Raw genomic sequence first — 21,759 nt, 5'->3', positions numbered from 1 at the left:
CTACGAGATGAACTGCATATAATGACATGGATGGTATTATCATTGCACAAACAAAAATATTAAATTAACAATGATTACTTCAAAGCAAGGCGACAGCATATAACTCACACAACATTCAAAAATACTATCTAAACATAACACAATTACAATTACAATAAGTATACCTGTCCTTGTTTTGGGACTGTAATGCAAGCGCCAGGCAGGGTAACAACAAGTACCATCTTAATTATTAATCTTGGTAGGACGCGGCCACTTGATCAAACCGCCGACCTCCCGCTCTGAGGCTGACGCTCTACTAGACCACAGAAACAGGTCGCGAAGCAGGACATTACTGTATCAACCTTGCTATAACCAGTGAGACAAGTGTGTCCAAGGAAAGTTGACTCCACCTGAGCTGTGTGGAAGGCACAAATATGTCCTGCAGGTTCTTATGTGATGGAAAACGCGTATCATGCGTATCAAAGTACGGATACAGGACAAAGACAGACATGCATTTCAGATATTTACATTGTATGTAAGCAGCCCCTAGCTCATAGATGTCCATGTTTATTTTGACAGTGAGCAACATCAGGTGTCCCAGCTATACAGTCAAGCGGAAACAATTTCCTGGTTGTCAAACATGTCGGGTGTGTGGATACTGACTGTCACCGTGGTCACATCGGCTTTCTGGATACAGGTTATAATTGGTGAGTGACACATCATGCCTCCTTATTTGATATACATTGTATCTTTAGGTCGATTACTGTAATGTCACTACCTCATTTTGCATTATTCTTGCACGAGAGTTTTAGCAAAGACAATCATTGTAAACAACACTGAGCACGACGGTATTACAGTTAATGGCTTGCTTAAAGGGGAGTAAAGTTGTAGAAGATGATGGTTTGCAGTGAATCAATAACGATGTCTTATAGCAAAGGCTAAGACAAAATGCATGTAATATAATTTGATTACTACCATCTGTTGACCAAACCGCCTCTGTGTCTGAAGAGGGGAAGGGGTCGATGGTTCGATTCCCGAGTTGTGTCATACCAAAGACATTAAAAGATTACACTTGCTGTTTCGCTGTCTGGGGCTCAGTGTTAGGGGTAAAGTAAGGACTGCCCGACTCGGAGGTTCTACAATGTGTGAGTCAAACTTACAAAGTGCTGCATGGTATCTAAATGAGATTGCACTATCAAGACATAAGTCCGGACTAATTCATGCACTTCATTTATGAGTGAAATAATCTTGAACGTGACGTTAACATTCACCTCACCACACCTCACCTCATTTGACCAGGTTCCTTTCAGCGAATATGTACCTGATTCATGCAACTTTAACTGCCCATCATTAGTGACGAAAAATGTGTGATAACACCTGTTCGCGAAAAGGGTAAACATCTCCTGGTCTATGGATAGCACCCACCATTCACACACTTTGTCCTGAAAGCATACTTTTGTCTGCTAGTTGCCTGAAGTAACACTTGGCAATACTTCAACCGTATGGCGGCACCCTGCAAACAATCGAGTCTTGACCAGACAACTTAGTGATTGCCATTGTGACCAATCTTCCACGCGTCGGAATACAACATCACGCGATCATACAAGTCACTTAGCCTGGCCACAAGATCAACCAACCTAATTTTACAAGTGTCAGTGTGTAAAATATGAAAACTCAAAGTATTGGATAGATTTACGTATCATGTTATGAAGCTCCGTGTCATCTTCAGTAAATTCCTCTTATTGTCTACCTTAACATTCCTTGAATGACTTAACCAAGTCTTCCTTGATGAAATCTTTATTGAAAAGCTGGGCAAAATTATAATTATGTTTCAATTCCAGCCTAGTTATCATGAAAGTGTTGGTGGTATTTTCAGATGGATTTGTAATGAAGGCGAGCGCACCAGCATTTACATGTAAACTATATCCTCTTGGTAACAAATGTACGACATGAACACTACTTTCCTGTACATGTCAATAGGAACTTTCCATTCACGCCTACTCTAACATACGTGCGAGCTTTACTTCCTGGTTAGTCAACATAGCGGGAGAAGGGTGGTTGGTTTTCATGGCGGCTGTGTCAGGTTGTTGGATACACCACACTCTGGGTAAGTAGTCACGGGACGAGTTACTCTTTCAAGTAGAGTTACTAATACCTAATGGTATCGAAATCCAAATAAGGAAGCATTTAACTATAGATAGGGTAACATTTTAAACATCTAATCATTTGTATTTTATAACAAGTTTGATATACCATATATCATTTAGTAACTATAGACGTAGCTTGCTGCACTTCGTGGATGTTCTGGCAGGTTACCTTACTGAGGCCCTGTTAACGTGGAGCAATTGCAAGTTCGTAAATAGGATGATGTCGGCCTTGAAAAGTCTACATTTTGTGGTACACAAATGTGGTACGTTTGTATTATAACTCAATTAATACCTGGGGCAATACGTTTCAAGTAGGGCACAACGAAATTATACATTTTGTGGAAATATCACAATGTTAAAAGAAGCATGTAGCTGCTGGTATTCTTGTTCTCCTCTTGTTCTGAGAACATTATTGCAGTGGGGTGAAATTCATGTAAAGGTTATGAAACGACTAATTTCACCTAAATACCCTTTTAATCTCCAACTGTTTTCTTGATTAACAAAAGGTGGAGCTGTTAAGCTGAAATTAGAGGGAGGACCAAGAAGTGCAATTGCTGTTTTCTTCACTGAAATTTGAACGGGATGATTGTGGGGTGTATTTGCTAAAGCTTCTGTTTTAGTGGAGGTATTATAAAATATATATATTATTTATGATCAGCTACGTTGTCCTGAATAATAGCAATGATCAATCCAGTTTTTGTGACATGGGTGGACAATATAATAAGTATACATCATGAATCACGTATGTGTAGTGAGACACGTATGTCTCTGATCTGTCGGAACTGCATCACTAATTTTACAACTGTAAATGTACCAGGGTGGGGGGCTGTTGTCCCGATAGCCTAGTGGTTCAAGCATTCGCTCGTCACACCGAAGACCCGGGTTCGATTCCCGACATGGGTACAATGTGTAAAGCCTATTTCTGGTGTTCCCCCACCGTGATATTGCTGGAATATTGCTAAAAGCGGCGTAGAACCATACTCACTCACTCACTTACACTATGCTGTTGGCAGTATCAGGGGCATCTGGAAAGCAGCCAACGTGATCAATGATCATAGTCTGCAATGCTTCTCTTTGTTGACTTGAAAGATGCTTTAGCTCCTCGACCAAGTCAGCCAGGACTTTGGTGTCCATAAGTTCTTGATCATCATTTTCTGATGTACTGTTTAATGTCGTCAGACTTGTGCGGCCAATACAACTATTGCACGCCGTAAACAACCTTCAATCCCTTGGAGAGAGGATGGATCCTGGTTTTCATTGTAGTTCTTAGGTTGTAAGGTATGACCAGCCTTTCTCCCCTGTATATGAGACCATTTTGTTCTGTGATCTCGTCTCTACAGTTGAAGTATGGGTATAACTCCATCGGCAAAGAGCATCTCTCCTCTGGCAACCCACTTAACAAAACTTATTTGAGTTTCGTCTTTTTCAGTCTCTTCTCAGATCTGCTTGATCCTGTCATCCGTTATCGGCAAACGTTGCCATGTTCACCTGTCTGAAAGGCTCTTCAATCTTTCGCTCTGTGCTTGGCAAATACGCTCTTGACAATGTGTCTGCGAAGACAACATCTGCACCTTTCTTGTACTTGACAGTGGCGTCATACTGCTTCATAGCCAGAATGATGGACTGTAGTCATGTGGGAGCACAATTTAAGGGTTTGCTGGTTATCGCCTCCAGTGGTTTTGATCGTTTTTCAATGTAACTGTCCGACCAATTGTGTATGTATGGAACTTTTGAAGTCAGACAGCATTTCCTTTTCAATATTAATCAGTGCATAGCTTGGCTCAGACGGTGTTAGGGCACAGCTAGCGTATGCAATTTGGTTGTCTTGTTGTAACAGCACAGCACCTAGTCCAGTGGAACTAGCATCAAACTGCAGTATCTGTTCTACTTCTTCATTGTAGTATGCCAATTCTGGAGCTTCCCTGACCATTGTTTTCACTTCATGTCCAGTCCACGTCAGTATGTGTTAATTGTCGAAGTGGTTGCATTACTCCTGACAGACGAGGTTAATATCTTGCAAGGTAGTTGACTAACTGCGAAGCATTGAATGTCCTCAACATTCTGTGGTGCTGGCATTTCCAACACAGCCTTTATTTGCTGTGGGTCACACTTAAGTCCTTGATCAGTGAAGATGTGACCAAGGAAGGTAACCTCCTTTCTGCACAACTTCAGTTGATACCAAGACAACGCTGCATAAGGCATTCCAGATTCTTATCATGGTCAACCGTGTCATCCACAATGAATTTGACACCTGGTGGTCCTTCCAAAGCTTGGTTTGAGGGTTTCGGGAAGATTTCAGGGGATGGTCCGAATGGTAGTCTAGTCCATCTGTACCGTCCAAACGGAGTTCCAAAAGTACACAGCAAACTGGATTCGTGATCAAGTTCAAGATGCAAAAATCCAGCAGACAAGTCACATGTACAAAAGACTTCCTCGATCGTAGGCATCTTAAAATGCTCACAACGAAGTGCCTCATTTAAGCGCTTAGGGTCAATACAAATTCTAATTTCCCCTGATTTCTTTGGTACTATCACTAACGAGCTGACCCAATCTGTTGGTTCATCCACAGGTACAAAGACATCAAGTTTCATAAGACGATTAAGTGATTAATAAGAATTCTGTGAAAGTTGTTATTATTTGTTTTGATTTTTTTAACAGAAATGACCTCAATTAAGTTCTTGCATTTACTGAGTGACAAAAGTAAAAACTGGTGTAAATCCACTTCGCAGAAGTCAGTTCCTAGATTACTGATGTATCTTTCAAGATTTAGTTGGTAATATTGTCTTGGTAACATTAACCTGTTAACTGTAGTGCGTGACTGAAAGTATCGACCTATAACATATCAATCATTCGCCCATTTACTTATATTGTAAATTTGCTGTTTTTCTGTGTACAGTATACAGTTGGTATTAAATGGTTTGTAAATTAATTACGCAATAATCATTCATAAATAAGAAACAAGAGCAAAGCACGTAAAGTGAGGTAAAGTTGATTGGCGCAGAAGGTCAATTTCGTACTCATTCCATCTCGGGTACCAATGCATACACAACTCTTGCTCCATAATGACAGGATTTCGAGGTTGCATGTGTATTAAAACATATATATATATGGTTTTTTTAAAAAGTCCGGTAGACAGACCAGACCATGTCGTTCATCAATGTGGTTGGTTGGTTGGTTGGTTGGCTGGTTGTTTAACGCAGTACTCAGCAATATTCCAGCTATATGACGGCGGTCTGTAAATAATCGAGTCTGGACCAGACAATCCAGTGATTAATATCATGAGCATCGATCCACGCAATTGGTATCGATGACATGCATCAACCAAGTCAGCGAGCCTGACCACCCGATCCCGTTAGTCGCCTTTTACGACAAGCATAGTCACCTTTTACAGCAAGCATGGGTTGCTAAAGATCTATTCTACCCCGGAATCTTCACGGGTCTCATCAATGTGAGTATCAATAGTTCTAGATATACTTAGTGAATCACATATTCTGTTTTTCTGCTATATTTTCCTATTTTAATTGCTCGAACACATTTTAGACACTTGTATGATTGACAATTGCACTGTTCAGAAAATATATTTATAAACTAGGTTTTCCTAATTAAATATCAATTTTTAATTAAATGTCGTCAAAATGCATGTGTCGGACAAAACTGCGAAATATTTTCTGATTTCAGACTTTCTGTATGGTCTAAAAATTCGTTCAAGTGTTGTTACAATTGTTGTATGCAATAGCAATAGATCTGCTGAATGATCCGAGCAATGTATTTTATTGTGTTAGAATCATAATGAGAACATAATATTATCAATACTTAAGACTATTTAGTTAGGAAACGTTCATTTAATTCAAAAGGTGTGGATGTGTGTAAATTTTATTTACGAATGGTGTTTCTCAATCGTTTAGGAGACCCACACATGAAATGTATTAACATCCAGCTAATCATATGCATGTTAGTCGTGGGGACAATGTTTGAATAGCATCCCCACATGGCATGAACTCAACAAGAGCCAAGACACTCAGGTCGCGAATTCTATGTGTTAGACGTCAGGATTACTGAGCTTGAGACATTTCAAGAAGAGGAAATTAGTAATAAACGTTGAAGATCCCATCACATGTTAAATAAATTTTCACAATGTTTTCTTTTGTTTTTGCTTCGGCCAGAAAATAGCGCTACGTCGTCTATAACAAAGGTAATGGGTTTCATTTACTTATGTTTAACTGCTTTAACATATAACGATGAATACATTATATAGCCTTAACTTCATTTAGGTGAAACATCATTTCCAGAAATTATACTTTGAACTTTTAAACACATTCATTCAAAGAATTATCATTCTTACTCCATTGGTTCCCAGTACATCATCTTTATAAATAAGAATAAAACAAGGAACGGGTGTTGTTGATGTGTGTTGGTCGTGCTATCAACAACTGATTGATCTGGTCTAGCTTTTATTATTTTCAGATCACCGTGATATATAGCTTGAATATTTGTGACAGTCTATAGCCACATGCCTATTTCTTTTGTTTTCTTACCATTTCTTCCTGTGCACCTTCAGACTGTGACAGTGGCATGTGAAAAACACACACCCAATCACAAATTAAATCATTTTATTCTCTTGCTGATGTGAATTACGTTATCAGAGAAACTCTCTCAGTTATCCAAAGGCAATATCTGACCTGGGTGTGCATTTGACATTGACATGTGCACTATCGCAGTCTGGACGACTAAACATTCATGATGTGTCGCAAACAGATACAATATGCTTAACTACAAGACAAACCTATCTCCATAGACCATACGCCCATATCGACATTAGTGTTTAGGATATTGTTAGCCATATATAAACGATATGAAAAATGATAACAATAATCGTAAAGGTTTCTAATGCCCGTTCAATTTGTATTGAATGTTGAGCTTTGAATAGATGCCATATATGCATGTACGCATTTTAAGTGTCAACAAATCATTTTAGTGTTAAAGCTCCCTGGTTCACAAACATGGCGGGTGTGAGGTGGCTGATACTTACTGCGGCTGTGTCAGGGTGGTGGATACAACTCATGCTGGGTAGGTAATAACTACAGGTTTCTTTCTTGTGGGCAGCGAACATGATACTTTGTAAAATAATCCTTTGAAAATATTATTAATTTATACTGATATCAACAACAAAAACTTGCGTTATTTACAGTAACGCTGGACAAACATGCATGCAAGGTTAACACAGCTTAGCTTACTGCAACGCATATACATGTATTACTCATAGACACCTCGACAACATTGTGACGACATGCCCAATTCCCAACTTCTCTCACAACTTCAACTCTGTTATAACATGCTATAACATTTCTTTCGATATCTTGTTGAGCCATTTTAACTTATTTAATCTAGTATTTTATCGTCTTTAACTTTGCAAATATAATTAATGGGTATTGTCCACATTCTCCATAAACCATTAGATTAGACGTTCTAAGTTTCACACCAATCTTTTGCATGCATATAAATGTACCTTTTCCATAACATCAGTCATTTCTAATCCCCAAACCTCTGCTATATATAACAAAATTGGGCTTATTTTTATATCGAAAATCTTAAAGAATGTATTATAGGATATACTTCCAAGAACTTTCATATGTTGAAGAATTCCAATTAGGATCTTCTTAGCTTGTACTGCAGCTGTGTGAGCATGCAACTTCCATGACAATAAATAAATTATTATATCATCGGCAAACAAAAGAAGAAATAACTCTATAGTTTCCGGGTGAAGTTGGATGCCATCAGAACAGTTCTGCTGAATTTGTTGAGCAAATTCATTGTTAAAGAAGGTGAACAAAAACGGACTTAAAATGTATCCATGCTTAACGCCAATTTCGCTTTCAAATGTGTCAGACACAATACCGTTATTTCGCGCACAAACCTTTACATTCTGATACATACAACACATTAACTATCAAATTTTACTGCTAAGAAACGTGACCATATTTCTTTCTGCTAACGAATGCTGTATGTACTGCTGTACTTACTGCCCTTTCCAGTAAATAAGATACTTCATCTGTTGTCAAATTATATCTAAAGATGTCAGCTCTATCTTGGACCCAGGTAAATCTGAAAGATTAATTAATAATGTGATCACTTTCAATCTCTTCAGTTGTGTGAAACATACGTAAATCAATTGTCGGGAATCGAACCCGGGTCTTCGGTGTAACGAGCGAACGCTTTAACCACCCGACCATCCTATCTGGCTGTAAGAAGTTTGTGACTGAGCCATGCTTACATTTGAACATGTGTTTATGGGTAATGGGGCTTGGAGAGCATTGCATGAACATTAACCTTTGTTCTACATTTTACAGGTACCAGCTGCCCGATAGGAAAGTTCGGAGACACCTGTAGCTACTCCTGTCACTGTACTCAGCCCTGTAACCAGACAACTGGAGTCTGTAACGGTGCATGTGATCCTGGATGGTTTGGTGGGAATGGGCAAACCTGTCAGAAAGGTGGGTGTTACTGTCACAAGGTTAGATTTGAAAGACGATACCTAACGAACTGCTGGCGTTATAAGACCATCACCCCTTCTGAATCAGTCCCGAATGATGAACAATCCAATCTACAGATAATGGGCCCAGTTCCACAAAGCGATTGTAGTGGTGAGGTGATCGTAACTCCCAAACTTTAACATAGACTTACGACTGTCGTAGCGCTACGATCGCTTTGTGGAACATGGCTCTGGATACCACCCATACATTGTGGTATTTTTACGGCACCGGTGTCTAGAAGTACCGTCGCAAATGGCAAACAAACATGATTCTTGCACTCCACATAAAAGTAGAGCAGTACCGAGTATCCGCTATTGCTATCTCACATACTTTTAAAACCAAACTTAGTCTTCCGGACGATATATTGCCTCACACAAAATCAATAGAGAATACAGAGATCCAAACATAATCAACCAGACACTCTGCATAACATTCTTGCACATGATTCGTATATTGAGCATGGAAATACCATTTATAAGATACTAAGTTTAGTCAAAACTTGGATAGCCCTTTTACAAACGTAACTTCCGTATATTTTCGTATCTTGCATTATTTAAGACCAACTATGCATCTTTACTATTTCATCTTTCCGACTATTTTCGAACAAGCCTCTCCAGCGCCACTTCACTGGCTTCATCAACAAGATCGTCTAAATGTGGTTTACGTCACATGACACTGGTGAGGCAATCATGTTCAGGAACCAAGCAGTTTACATATTTTCAAGGACCGCCTCTGTTGTCTTTTGGTACAGCATCCGCCAGGAGAGCGTTATGTCAGGATTTCGATCACCGTCCTCGTCATACCACGAGACTTCTACTTGTTGTAACACCTGTCTGACGTTCGGTATCAAGCGGCAAAAACATTCACTAGTCGTTTCGGAGACATTATACTATGTCTGAGTGGGGTAATAACAATTACAGCATGTTGCCGACATCGCATACATGTATGTGGTACCTATAAGGGTACGATTTGAAAGTGATCACAATGCCATTTTCGATAAGCTAGATTGAATTTTGTCCTGGTTTGTTTTATATCTGTTATTTTGATGTCCCCCTGATTAGGTTATCAAATGACGATGGGGCTTCAATGTTGAATATGCTGTGCATCAATACTCAATACCAATCGAAAAATACATCATGTTTATGGACATAGTAAATACAAAAAGTAATTGCTGATTTCCCGTAGTTTTCTCTTTCTCATGGAAATATTCTTTTCTATGAAGTTAGCCCTCTCAAATAAATATATGCCAAAATTATGTAAACTTGTATAAGACATAGGTAAACATTGCTTTTTATGCAGAGCAGTTTTTCTACAATAGAAAAAGGCACCTTCCGGACAATACAACCAGTTCTGGTGAAGGCCTGGTACTTGTATGACATATCTTTGAAAATACGATCTGTTGGATCCACCAAGATCATATTCCTTGGAAGTTAAAACCCTTACTTTTCACATATAATAAATTTCAATTTTAAAAGTAATTTATCTTCGTACTTATTTTCGTGTAAGGGAACATTGCCTACAACCAGACAGCAACCTCGTCCCCAACTGATTACGCAAGGCACGGCTGGACTGCAGACAAAGTTGTAGATGGGAACCGGGACCAGGATGTGCTCCACAACTCCTGTTTTCACTCTGCGTATCAGGACCCTAAACCTGTGTGGACAGTGGACCTTGGCCAGCAGTACAGGATACATGACGTCAGGATATACAACAGGGCAGGATGTATGTATCAGTTTAGACAGCGTTATTTGATTTATTTGGATATTATGATGAGGCGTCCCAAAACATGTTAGTACATGTATAGTAGCACTTATTTGTCGAGACGGTTTCACACCGCAAACGGCTACAGGGAATGAGCTGATTTTTTTTATTCTCTCAGAAGACAAATGTGAGAGGCGAAAAATACGGCCTGAAACAATGTATACATATTAAGACATACTGCACAAAAGATATAGAACATTGACATTGTTATGATATAGATAAGGGCCTTACATCTAATGGACATTCAATTATATGAACTTAAAATAGCGAGAAACCTATGTTACTCATGTAGTAAGTAACCTGCACAATGATACAGTAATATATATGCTTATGATGCTATAATCAATGTAAACTAAACATAAACCCTGTCTACTGTCATAACATTAGACAAGTACATGACTACGTGATAATTACAAAGATATACAACGTCAGCATATATATAGATACATACATTTATACATTCATGAATAACACATAAACAATACTTACCAGATTGGTGAAACCTATGCCATGACACCAAGGCTTCTAAAATAATGCCAGTTACATCTGCATTGACAAAGTATAAAGTAATGCAGATACTATTTACACTATCACTATACACAACACAAAAGTAAAATAGGTATTTAAAACAGAGATTTATCAAATAACTTAAATAATGCACTTTCACACATATGCATACTTTCTTATACATAATTAGCACAATTACCTTAATGTGATATGAGGTATAGTTTATTTAGGGTTTAGTTTTACTTAGTTCATGTTCAAGTACGATGATAATAGCCCAGGCTAAATTAGCTATTTATCAATTAAAGAAACTGCTTTATAATACGTTATCATATAAAATTATCATAACCATAATACACTGAACTGTGAATTCAATACATAACCTGACTAGCAATAAACTAGCTCTAACTTTAAAAATTAGAATACACAAATACATAAAAAAGCATCACACAAGAAATATACCACAACAAACCTTAAAATCCATGAAATTAACACATCCATTGGATCCATGAATATAATTCTAAACACGAGATCCATCCAGGACTATACACATAATGACTGATGTATATGCTTCATGTGTAATCTGGCAACTGCCCCAGATCACAAGAGTACAAAGGTATACATGTACCTGTGGTCAGCTGTGAGTGACCACAGAGAACAATAGAGTAGTCTAAACGTTGGGTGGGATACTAAGTGCTGTGGGTGAAAAGCATGCAGTTGTATGGTTAGTAATTGCTTGATAAATAATAGACTGAATGAACAGATAAGCTATGGTATTAATGTTTAAGCTGAAATACAATTATATGACAAAAGTAAGGCATAGTAAATAAACTATTTACTTAATCCAAATCTGAAATAGAATGTGTATAAAGCTATGGCTAAAATAGAATTAAAACCTAACTTTTATGTACAAAATATCACTCTGCCACACATGCTGATCAAAAACGACTTACAAATTAATGTTTCCTACACATTTAAACTGAATGTGGTCACATGGTCTTATTTGACGTTCACACATGTTTCAGCAATAAGATGACAGGTGAACTGGATCACACAAAGTGTCATTTGCTAGCTATTTGTCATTGTTCAAGAGCACAATGTCACCGTCAGTCAGCATATCATTTCTTTCATTGCCTGTTTTAGATATTCAATTAATTAGAACTGCTGTCCTCTCCCTGAGTAACTCCAGCAGCTTCACACCCGGCGTCACCTGCTACACCTTCCCCAATGACACAGTCAAAACAAACAACAGCGTGTACGACGTGACGTGTGACGGCACAGGGAGATACTTCACCATCACACACAGCATACGGCTAAATCTGTGTGAGGTGGAAATTTATGGTACGGATAATTGTTGATAGCATATGTACACGTTAATTTCAAACAAAAAATGGCTACTCCGATTTACGTCGGTAACTTCTGCTTTTCGCTTGCCTAAGTGTCACCACTCAAAATAGGGCCAATGAAAGGGAAGTACGTAGGATAACCCTGTGACAAATTTTAAAAATTGTCATTTGCATTCTCTAGGTTATACGTCTCATAGTTTTATTTGTAACGGTACTTCTCTTCCTTTCTACTTAGTATCAACGGTAATATAAAAACAAATGGCGCAGATTGATTCTGATTATTTAACTTACATGACTCGTGTATGCTTGATGCAATCCCTGCATCAAGGAAAAACCAACTGTCAACATCAACACCATTGTACATATTTCTTACTTACTTTGGTGTGCGGGTGAATCAGTACACAACACATTCATTTCATGAAGTGGTTTACTGTTTCAATCGTGAATTGAATATTTGTATTTTCTCTGCTTCAATAGTACATTTTTCCATATTTTCTAAAATGACATACACTTTTTAAAACTTTGATCATCTGCTGTTTCTTTGAACACAGAAATGATATTCATCGTGTGGTGTAACGCATATTCTCCCCAAAAGATGCTTTGTGAATTAACACACTGTAGCACGTACATATTTCCTCTGGAGAATCGTGAGAATTTATATAAGTAGGTTCAATAAAAAAGCCACTTCATTTCTTAAATTTAAAACAAATGTTTACCTGAAGAAAAGTCGTCACATTATATTTTTATTATGTATGCACAAGTGTGGACAAAACAATTTGTTTTACCCGTTTCCTGGGGCCGACCATTTGCTATTCTTGGGTGGAGACGGGTCATGTTCTGTTTGGCTTTGGGTGAACATTGGTTGGTCGGCTGGGGAGTGGGGAGCTGTTTGTTGAGAAACCCTCACTTTCTGTCCTCAACGTATCTGATTTCAACTGGACACTCTTCTTTATCATTACCAACTTATGTCCTCAGGACATTTAAGATGATAATCTAAATCAAAATCGATAGCTGTATGGGAACTGTTTGGGTACACAGGATCAAAAATAAAATAGAATGCATCGTCGTGATCCAAAGCAAATTTTCACCACGCACATGACGCATGCGGATTTACAATGGCTTACAGTTAAACATAGCGCAGTTGTGCCGTTTTCTCTTTGTATATTTGACAACTCCCTCGTGTCTTGACGTCATAGCGGACAATATAATATAGCCACATAAAACAAGTACGTTTTCGTATTGAAACATACTAATTAGTGACCATAGGCGGATGACCTACATTCTTTATATATAGAGAAATTTAATGTACAGTAACACCCTCCAACACACCCAGCTACATCTAAATTAAGCAAGCTGTAAAACAAAATAGTAAAGACCCAACAAACATCTTTATTGATTTCTTTCTTAAGTTGGATAATATATCATATTTGGTACTGTTAAGCTAACCGATAAAATTGTTAATACAGACATTGGAAGCAATAATATTCACTATCGTCCTATTTCAAGTTTGTAGCCCAGGTGTCTTCGGCGATAGCTGCAATCAGTCCTGCCATTGCTTCCAAGCAACGTGTGACCCAGTCAGTGGTGTGTGTCCTGGAGACTGTAGACCAGGGTGGCAGGGAGACAGGTGTGATACAGGTGAGGAGATTCAGTCAGTGGTGTGTGTCCTGGAGACTGTAGACCAGGATGGCAGGGAGACAGGCGTGATACAGGTGAGGAGATTCAGTCAGTGATGTGTGTCCTGGAGACTGTAGACCAGGGTGGCAGGGAGACAGGCGTGATACAGGTGAGGAGATTCAGTCAGTGATGTGTGTCCTGGAGACTGTAGACCAGGGTGGCAGGGAGACAGGTGTGATACAGGTGAGGAGATTCAGTCAGTGGTGTGTGTCCTGGAGACTGTAGACCAGGGTGGCAGGGAGACAGGTGTGATACAGGTGAGGAGATTCAGTTAGTGGTGTGTGTCCTGGAGACTGTAGATCAGGGTGGCAGGGAGACAGGTGTGATACAGGTGAGGAGATGCAGTCGGTGGTGGTGTCTGTCCTGGAGACTGTAGACCACTTCTCCATTGCCCAGAACATTGATTCCTCGGGATTAGGAGTCCTGGTCTATTTTCACGTCGTTGCTATTAACAAAACGTGATTGATAAATTGGTATATGTTAGTAAAATGTATATTAGTCAGCAACACTACAGCTACGTTATGGCAACATGACAATGAATTATTCCACAAACACCCAACAACTCAATATATTAATCTTAAAATTGTGTGATCATACAAGTGAGACCCATGTATGACAAACAAGGTTGGAACTATTGAAAGAGCATCCATTAAATCTGTCGTACTCCACTGCAAACAATCTTGATCTTGCACATGTTTAATGACGCACGTAACTATGTTCTACCTGTAAATATTCGAGTCTAAATAAGACATACTAGGGGTGTATATTATGTGCAACATACCACGCAGTTGGCTTTAAGAACAATAAGGCTCATATTGTTACTTTTATATGTAAAATATCTATTTTTTATTAAATATCTAGTCTCCAAGACCACGCCACACACCCTTTCTCGCCTCACATATTTCAAAAATAAGGTCAGTCCAGTTCTGTAAACAGCGATATCTGGTGTCATAGTGTCCTCTAATTACAACAAGAGTTAATTACGTTCTTAGACAAATTTGAATAGTTAAAGTTTTAGTGTAGTGTTTTCAGAAACTGGAAGGGAGTTCTACAAAATCGGAAGTAGTAAGACCTTTATTACACTGTGAACCAGAGACATAGGACTTGGGTTTTAGTTGTAATGCACCAGAAGTACTAATATCTCTGTTTCAAATTGAGAAAGAATAACGAAACCGACCGAAACTGGAGTTGCCTTAATCACGCCAGAAGTAGCTATGGAGTTTAAGTAATGGACATATTTCGTTCGAAGTTATGTCATATGGAGTTATGTCATATTAAATTAATTATTTCATGAGACCTTTGAATATGTAATTCTTAGTCTACATACACGACCAACATTTGGACAAAATCAGTTTACAGGCTCTTGAGACACGTTTCGTCGTTAAAGACAAATGCAAGCCCGAGTTTTAACATAAAACGTATCGCAAACAAAAAACATCGAGGTCACGAAACGTCGCTTAAAGAACAAAAAAATGAAGAACATCTGAGATGCATTCTGAATGATGCATTCTTGCTTGGAGACCGACTTATAATCAGAACAAGTACTATAGGGATTCATCCAGGAAAAACTGAAATAATACCTTTTGTATTATGTTCATGACAGCTATGTTCAAACACTGTTAAATATAATTTAACCATTGTATGATGTGATGTTGCCTGCTTACGGTTTTCCTTTCAGGGCAATGGGAAACGGTTTGATCATACATTTAAAAACTAACCATTTAGAACACATTACCGCTGATGCTATCCTGTTTTAACCGATCCATGGCGATGGCACAAACTACATTTATGTTTATAGAGGAGTTAGATAACATTAAAGATGCGATAATTAAGATAAGTAATAAACATAACACTTCTTAGCAATAGACGCTTTGTAATATACTCATGTTATTCCTCCACAGCATGCTCAAGTGGAAGCTATGGACAGAAATGCAGCAACGCTTGTACTGACAGGAAGTGTGCAGGAGACTCGCCATGTGATCATGTACGAGGGACATGTGTTGCCGGGTGTGAGCCAGGGTGGATGGGTGAAGACTGCAGAGAAGGTGACAACCGTAGTTTATATTATATATTGAACGCAGCAAAACTTTGAAATATGTATCGAAATTGTACCCAATTGCTGAATGTTGTGACTCTCCTCTATGAGAGGGTTACTATTTTATAATAGTATTCCAGCTCAACCGGGGACTGTGACAGTGGGATGTGAAACAGGGTGGACACAAGCGGACTGTACAGGTAACCATGTTATGTCAATAGGCTGGCTGTGAGTAGAGAGTTGGCAGTGGCTGGACGGTAATATAGCAAGGTAGTATATGTTTGAAAAGATATTGAATAGCTGTAATACAACGAAATACAACATCAAGAGTTGGAATCGAAGTGTGAAGTGCAGTTGGAATTGATAGCTGATGTAATCGATGCGCTACACGTTCTTAATTAATGGAAATACAGCGACAAAACCCTTTCCATATCCAATAGAAATATCTGCATGAAGCAGAGTCGATGGTACAAATCCGACTATTATACTGTTCAAATTAATGGAATTACGCCAATGAGGACGTGTGTAACTATTTGCTATAATGTAGATACATTGACATATCAAGAATATATTGTTTCCTTAAAACACTAACTTAAATCATTCTGAAAAACTAAATTATGTTGACAAGGTAAGGAGTGAATTAGTGAAACAGCAAAAAGAACACCGATCAACATCGTTTTCATTCGGAAAGATAGTAAATTATTTCTTAAAAATTGGCCTGAATACTTTATAATGAATCAGGTGTGATGCTGAGCTATGGTAGCCGTACGTGTTTGAAGCAGTAACATAACACTTATTAGCAATAGATGCTTGGTAATATACTTATGAAATTATGATTTCACAGCATGCTCAACTGGAAGTTATGGACAGAGCTGCGGAAACTATTGCACAGACAGGAAGTGTGCAGGAGACTCGCCATGTGATCACGTACGAGGGACATGTGTTTCCGGGTGTGCGCCAGGGTGGATGAGTGAAGACTGCAGAGAAGGTGACAACCGTAGTTTACATTATAAATTGAACACAGTGAAACATTGAAATATGTATCACAACTGTAAGCAACTGTTGGACGTAATGATTCTCCTTTATGAGAGGCTTACTATGTAATGATAGTATTCCAGACATAAAAAACAAATTAGGGAGGCTAGATTTTGTACATGTTAAAAAAGGCTAAGATCAGAGTTAACATATGAAGATAAACATTGACATAAATTCAGCCATGTTTCCAATCTTAGGTTCACGGCATATGATGGCATAATGCTCCTTCGATAATTTTACAGCATGTGATATAAATCATTACGGAGCTAACTGTGACAAGACATGTGCCTCCAGACACTGTGTGGGAAACTCTTCCTGTGCCTCAACAGGGGACTGTGACAGAGGATGTGATACAGGGTGGGCACAAGCGGACTGTACAGGTAATTATGTTATGGCAACAGGTAGGCAGTGACTGTAGAGTTGGCAGTGGATTGAGGGTAATATGGCAAGGTATTATGTGTTTAATAGGTAACGGATATTTGTAAAACAAAGAAATGCAACATTAAACGCTGGAATCAAATTGTGAAGAGCAGTTGGAATTGAAAGCCATTCTCATCGGTGCACTGCACGTTTGCAATAGATGGAAATACGTCAGTGAGAAATGTATTTGCTTTGACAAATTAAGACTATATTGTTTTCTTGTACACTAACGTAAATGATGATTCAACAAAACTAAAATAATATCAATACTCATATGTTTACGAGGTATCCAGTGACTTTGGTGTGAATTCGAGGCAAAGTAAAAAGCACAGGGATCACCATCATTTTAATTTGGAAAGATAGAACATTATTTTGTTGCACATTATTTTGTTTTGCACCTCGTTTTCAGAACTATGCATGTATAATGTTAAGAGGCCAATGCATCGATCTCTGAATCTGCGTGATTTCTCATATCACAATATTGAATGTTTCCTGTAACAGTTACTTCATTTTGTTGTCATATAAACATTATTTGTTTTGGCAATATGGTTCATAGTTAGAAATCATAGGTAAGTTTCACTTTGACTTGCAGTTGCTGCTTATTATTTAATATGTGTTGTTGACAATAGTTAGTCCTAAGAAGACAAGCATAACCCTGGGGAAAATTATAAAATGTAATCAGCCTTTTCTATAAACTTTTATCTCAATACAAAGTTGAATTTCTTTTTGGACAAAGAAGAGAATTCTCAATCTGCAACAAGTGTGTTATTCAAAGCGTGTTAGCCCCCAGTCATTTCAGAAACAATACCAGGCGTGTGTTAAACACTAAAGCTTGTGTTCCTGACATCGGCTATAACTGATGGTGCCGTTTCTCCGTAGAGTTGTTGATGTTTTAATCATCATTCCCATCTGTAAACCTATTGAACACCCTCCGTGGTCTTTTGGATCGATCTCCTGGCCAAGTCAAACCAAACGACAGCGACATTGTATCTCAGTGGGATAGCACTCACTCACACACACACACAAACACACACATTGTTGTCAATTTGTAAAGCTCTTACTTTTCGAGACTGCCTTCATAGATTGATTCAATGCAAAAGATAAGGCAGTTAATGAAACATCTCTATCTGTAGTAACATATGCATGTCCATGTCAGACCAAAATAAAATGAAATAACGGAGCTCCATAAGGAAGTACTGATCAGCACAATGGCTGTATCCTGAACAAAATGCAAAAAGTCATATCTGTTTTAATTGTCGCGACTGGTACACATGCATTACTCACACACTAATCTATGTTTTAAATCTATGCAAGCGAGAGGTTCATAAACCCCCTAAAACATGAAATGCCACAAATCCCAGACAAGGTTGAGAATTGTCACAAACTATTTCAAAAGCAGGACCACGTTTGTATTTGATGACACAGCTTATACTCTATCGTTTGTTAAATTTACATTTTTTAATGTATAAACATATTTGTATAAACATCATTGCGTGATCTTGTCCTTTATGTATTCAGAAGATGCGAGGTGTGTACAAGCCGCCGGGTATAACTTGAGCCAATTGGCTGTCGCAGTGGTTCTTGCATTCGTGGCTGGTGCTGTAGTAGGTGCCATCGTCAGTGCTGTTATCTGGAGGAGAAGGAACAGGTCAATGGGTCACAATATATAGTTCCAAGATATATATTTTAAAAAATCAAAAAGCATTGTGTTTTTTGGGGTCCAAAAAATAGGATCATATCTAATAACAACATCATATTGGATAATGCGTCTATGTCTTTCATGTACTTTACACCAAGCTTCGATTGTGTTCACATTCCAGATGCCTACACAAGACATCTGAATCGCGCCCAACCACTGTATCACTCGTTCCAACTGAACCACCGCAGGCCAGTGATGACGTTGGCCCAGAAACTAGGCCATACGACAGTCTCAATGCCGTCTCATATGACGCCAAGATGAAAGGAGAGCCTTACTGCACCGTTAAATCTGGCCAAACAAATGCAAAAACTGATGCCACTGTTCTGACGTCATGTGACGTGTCCGACTCTATCGCAGCAGGGACCTATGAAACCCTTGACAACACGTCACGGGGAACTGATGGTGAATACAGTGAGATCGGGAAGGTTAAGTGACTTTCTATTGACAAACTTACTGTTCAAATAAAATGATATATTGGTACTTGAACGTATATTCGCAAAAGGTGCCCTTTAGCTCTAAGATTTATTTCTATGTTTGTGGGTTTAAAATTGTAATAAATAAATTAATTATTTACGTATTTCTGTACCCTGATGTCTGTTGACGCACAGACACTACACAGATACAGTTACAATGTGAATTGTGTAAGTTCAATGAGAGCTATGTTGTAACCCAATGTCCCCTGATGTGAACTGATAATATTAATACTTAAGACCTAACGTAAATGTATTTATATTTTGCTAAATATAAGTTATAGGTGGCGTTTATCTTATAATTATAGTTTTGGCTTTGCATGCATGAAGACCTTGTCATTATGGCGTCACCACCTTTGTATGTGGACGGTGAACTGAAATACATGGACAGGACAAAGTTATATGATCTGTTAACTTGTAAATATTTGTAATAGACGATTCACTTGATGCATTGCGATTATGTATTATTATATTGATGATATTTGAAAATAATCTTCAAAAAAGTAAAAACATTTACATGTTTTCATCAGGCATATCAAATTCACATGCTATGCTGACAGGAAAATAGTCTACGTCGTACTGACACAAATCATATTTTATCAAAAATACCACCTTTCACATGTTGTAAACCTATAGCTAGGTAAACCCAGAGTAGTAGTATGTGTAATGGGTTATTGCATCCGTAGCCTCAGGCCACGCTTGTTATCTCTATGCCCCAGAAGCCTTTAGTGTCATTAATATTGTTTGACTATGATAGTCACATGTTTGTTATTGCTTTAATGTCACGCTTTGTTTTCTGTATATGAGTATATGTTTATGTGCATAAACAATGTCAATAAGAAAACGTGTGACGACTGTAGTCAGTCTGGAATTATTTACACAAATTCTAAAATATATCACTCACAGGTTGGATTACTTAACGTAGATAACTTAAACACTTATTTGATTTATTGCTTTTTGATTAGTATACATCTTTGCAATTATTTTGTAATTATATACGATCACTGGCGCTTCATCAATAAACGGAATCCAAACTCACGGTTCCTTCTCTTTAAAAGGTCCAAAAAGTAAACATTTGCCTCTACCGTTACGAAGCCATGAAAAACATCAAGGAAGTCACGATTTCGCTATCTGTTGAACGTTTTTAAGTAAACCAATCTATATATTCACTGCAATACACCAGGAAGTGGGGCGTTTCCTTAAGCTGTTCATCTCGAGTAAAGTATAGAGTGAAAAGTAAAAGCATGACTTAGGCACAAACAGGTAACCTATATAATTTTGCAATTGTATGAGGGAGCGCCTCGACTGAAGTCCATAAGCAGACGTGGTTGTGAGGAGTCCAAGGGTGAGATCATGCCACAATGGACGAGTCTGCAAATCATAATGGGCAGGTTAACATGGAGTTTGGATTTAGTCCAGCTACATTTTCTTACAGATGACACATTTTATATAGGCTTTAGTGTCTTCAGGAAATTAAGTAACTGCCGTTTAATACATGTACATGTAATTTCCAGGTCATTCAAAACGGATTTTATTACAAATTTAGACATGAAAGAAATTATGCTTTCGGAAAATTAAGTTTAAGTGCATATTCACACATATATGTAATAATGTTCGTATATATACATACATGTACATATATGCTAACACGTGTCCGTATTAAAGTATAGTGTTCGATCAACTTTACCTGCTGATAGAACTTAAATGTTTTCATCTCTAACCATTTCCGTGTGGTGTATGTTTACCTTGTACAATAACAAATACATGCAAACTCAAATGTTGGGCATGTATTATGTTGATGTGTTGATAACACTTCACGAGAGGAAGCTATTATAAGGGGAGTGTCTGGTTCATCACATGCTCCATTGCCAAATGGACAATGCTGTTTTCCTGTGTTATTATTGCAGGTGTTTACAGTATAAACATGTTTTCAGGGTTCACACTTCCTCTTATATCTTAGTCCCCAGTGAGGTGGCGTAGCTTTGGTTCATTATGGTCTGTAGCCTAGCTTTTTTCACTAAATAATCCAATGGAAAATCATACGTTTTCATATATTGATCTTGTTTGTTTTATACGTAAACCTTGATACTTACCTCACTGTTTTTCCTCCTTTTTCGACAGGTATTTAATAAGTAATTAACTTGTTCTGACTGCAA

General features: G+C 38.1%; 1 protein-coding gene across 1 annotated transcript; it reads left to right on the top strand.

Moving 5' to 3' along the window:
* The first annotated feature begins 619 nt into the window (after positions 1–619).
* Positions 620–19,666, top strand: LOC139450259 (protein draper-like). Its single transcript, XM_071231937.1, has 10 exons — positions 620–686; positions 2,015–2,086; positions 8,474–8,617; positions 10,163–10,378; positions 12,065–12,262; positions 15,846–15,989; positions 16,824–16,967; positions 17,257–17,394; positions 18,953–19,082; positions 19,255–19,666. The coding sequence occupies exons 1-10, from the start codon at positions 620–622 to the stop codon at positions 19,565–19,567; spliced, it is 1,566 nt and encodes a 521-aa protein (XP_071088038.1). The 3' UTR covers positions 19,568–19,666.
* The last annotated feature ends 2,093 nt before the right edge of the window (positions 19,667–21,759 follow it).

Source organism: Haliotis cracherodii, unplaced genomic scaffold (genome assembly GCF_022045235.1).
Source record: "Haliotis cracherodii isolate W230 unplaced genomic scaffold, xgHalCrac1.p SCAF_8, whole genome shotgun sequence".
In the NCBI taxonomy this organism is placed as follows: domain Eukaryota; kingdom Metazoa; phylum Mollusca; class Gastropoda; order Lepetellida; family Haliotidae; genus Haliotis; species Haliotis cracherodii.
This window is presented reverse-complemented; position numbering and strand designations above follow the sequence as displayed.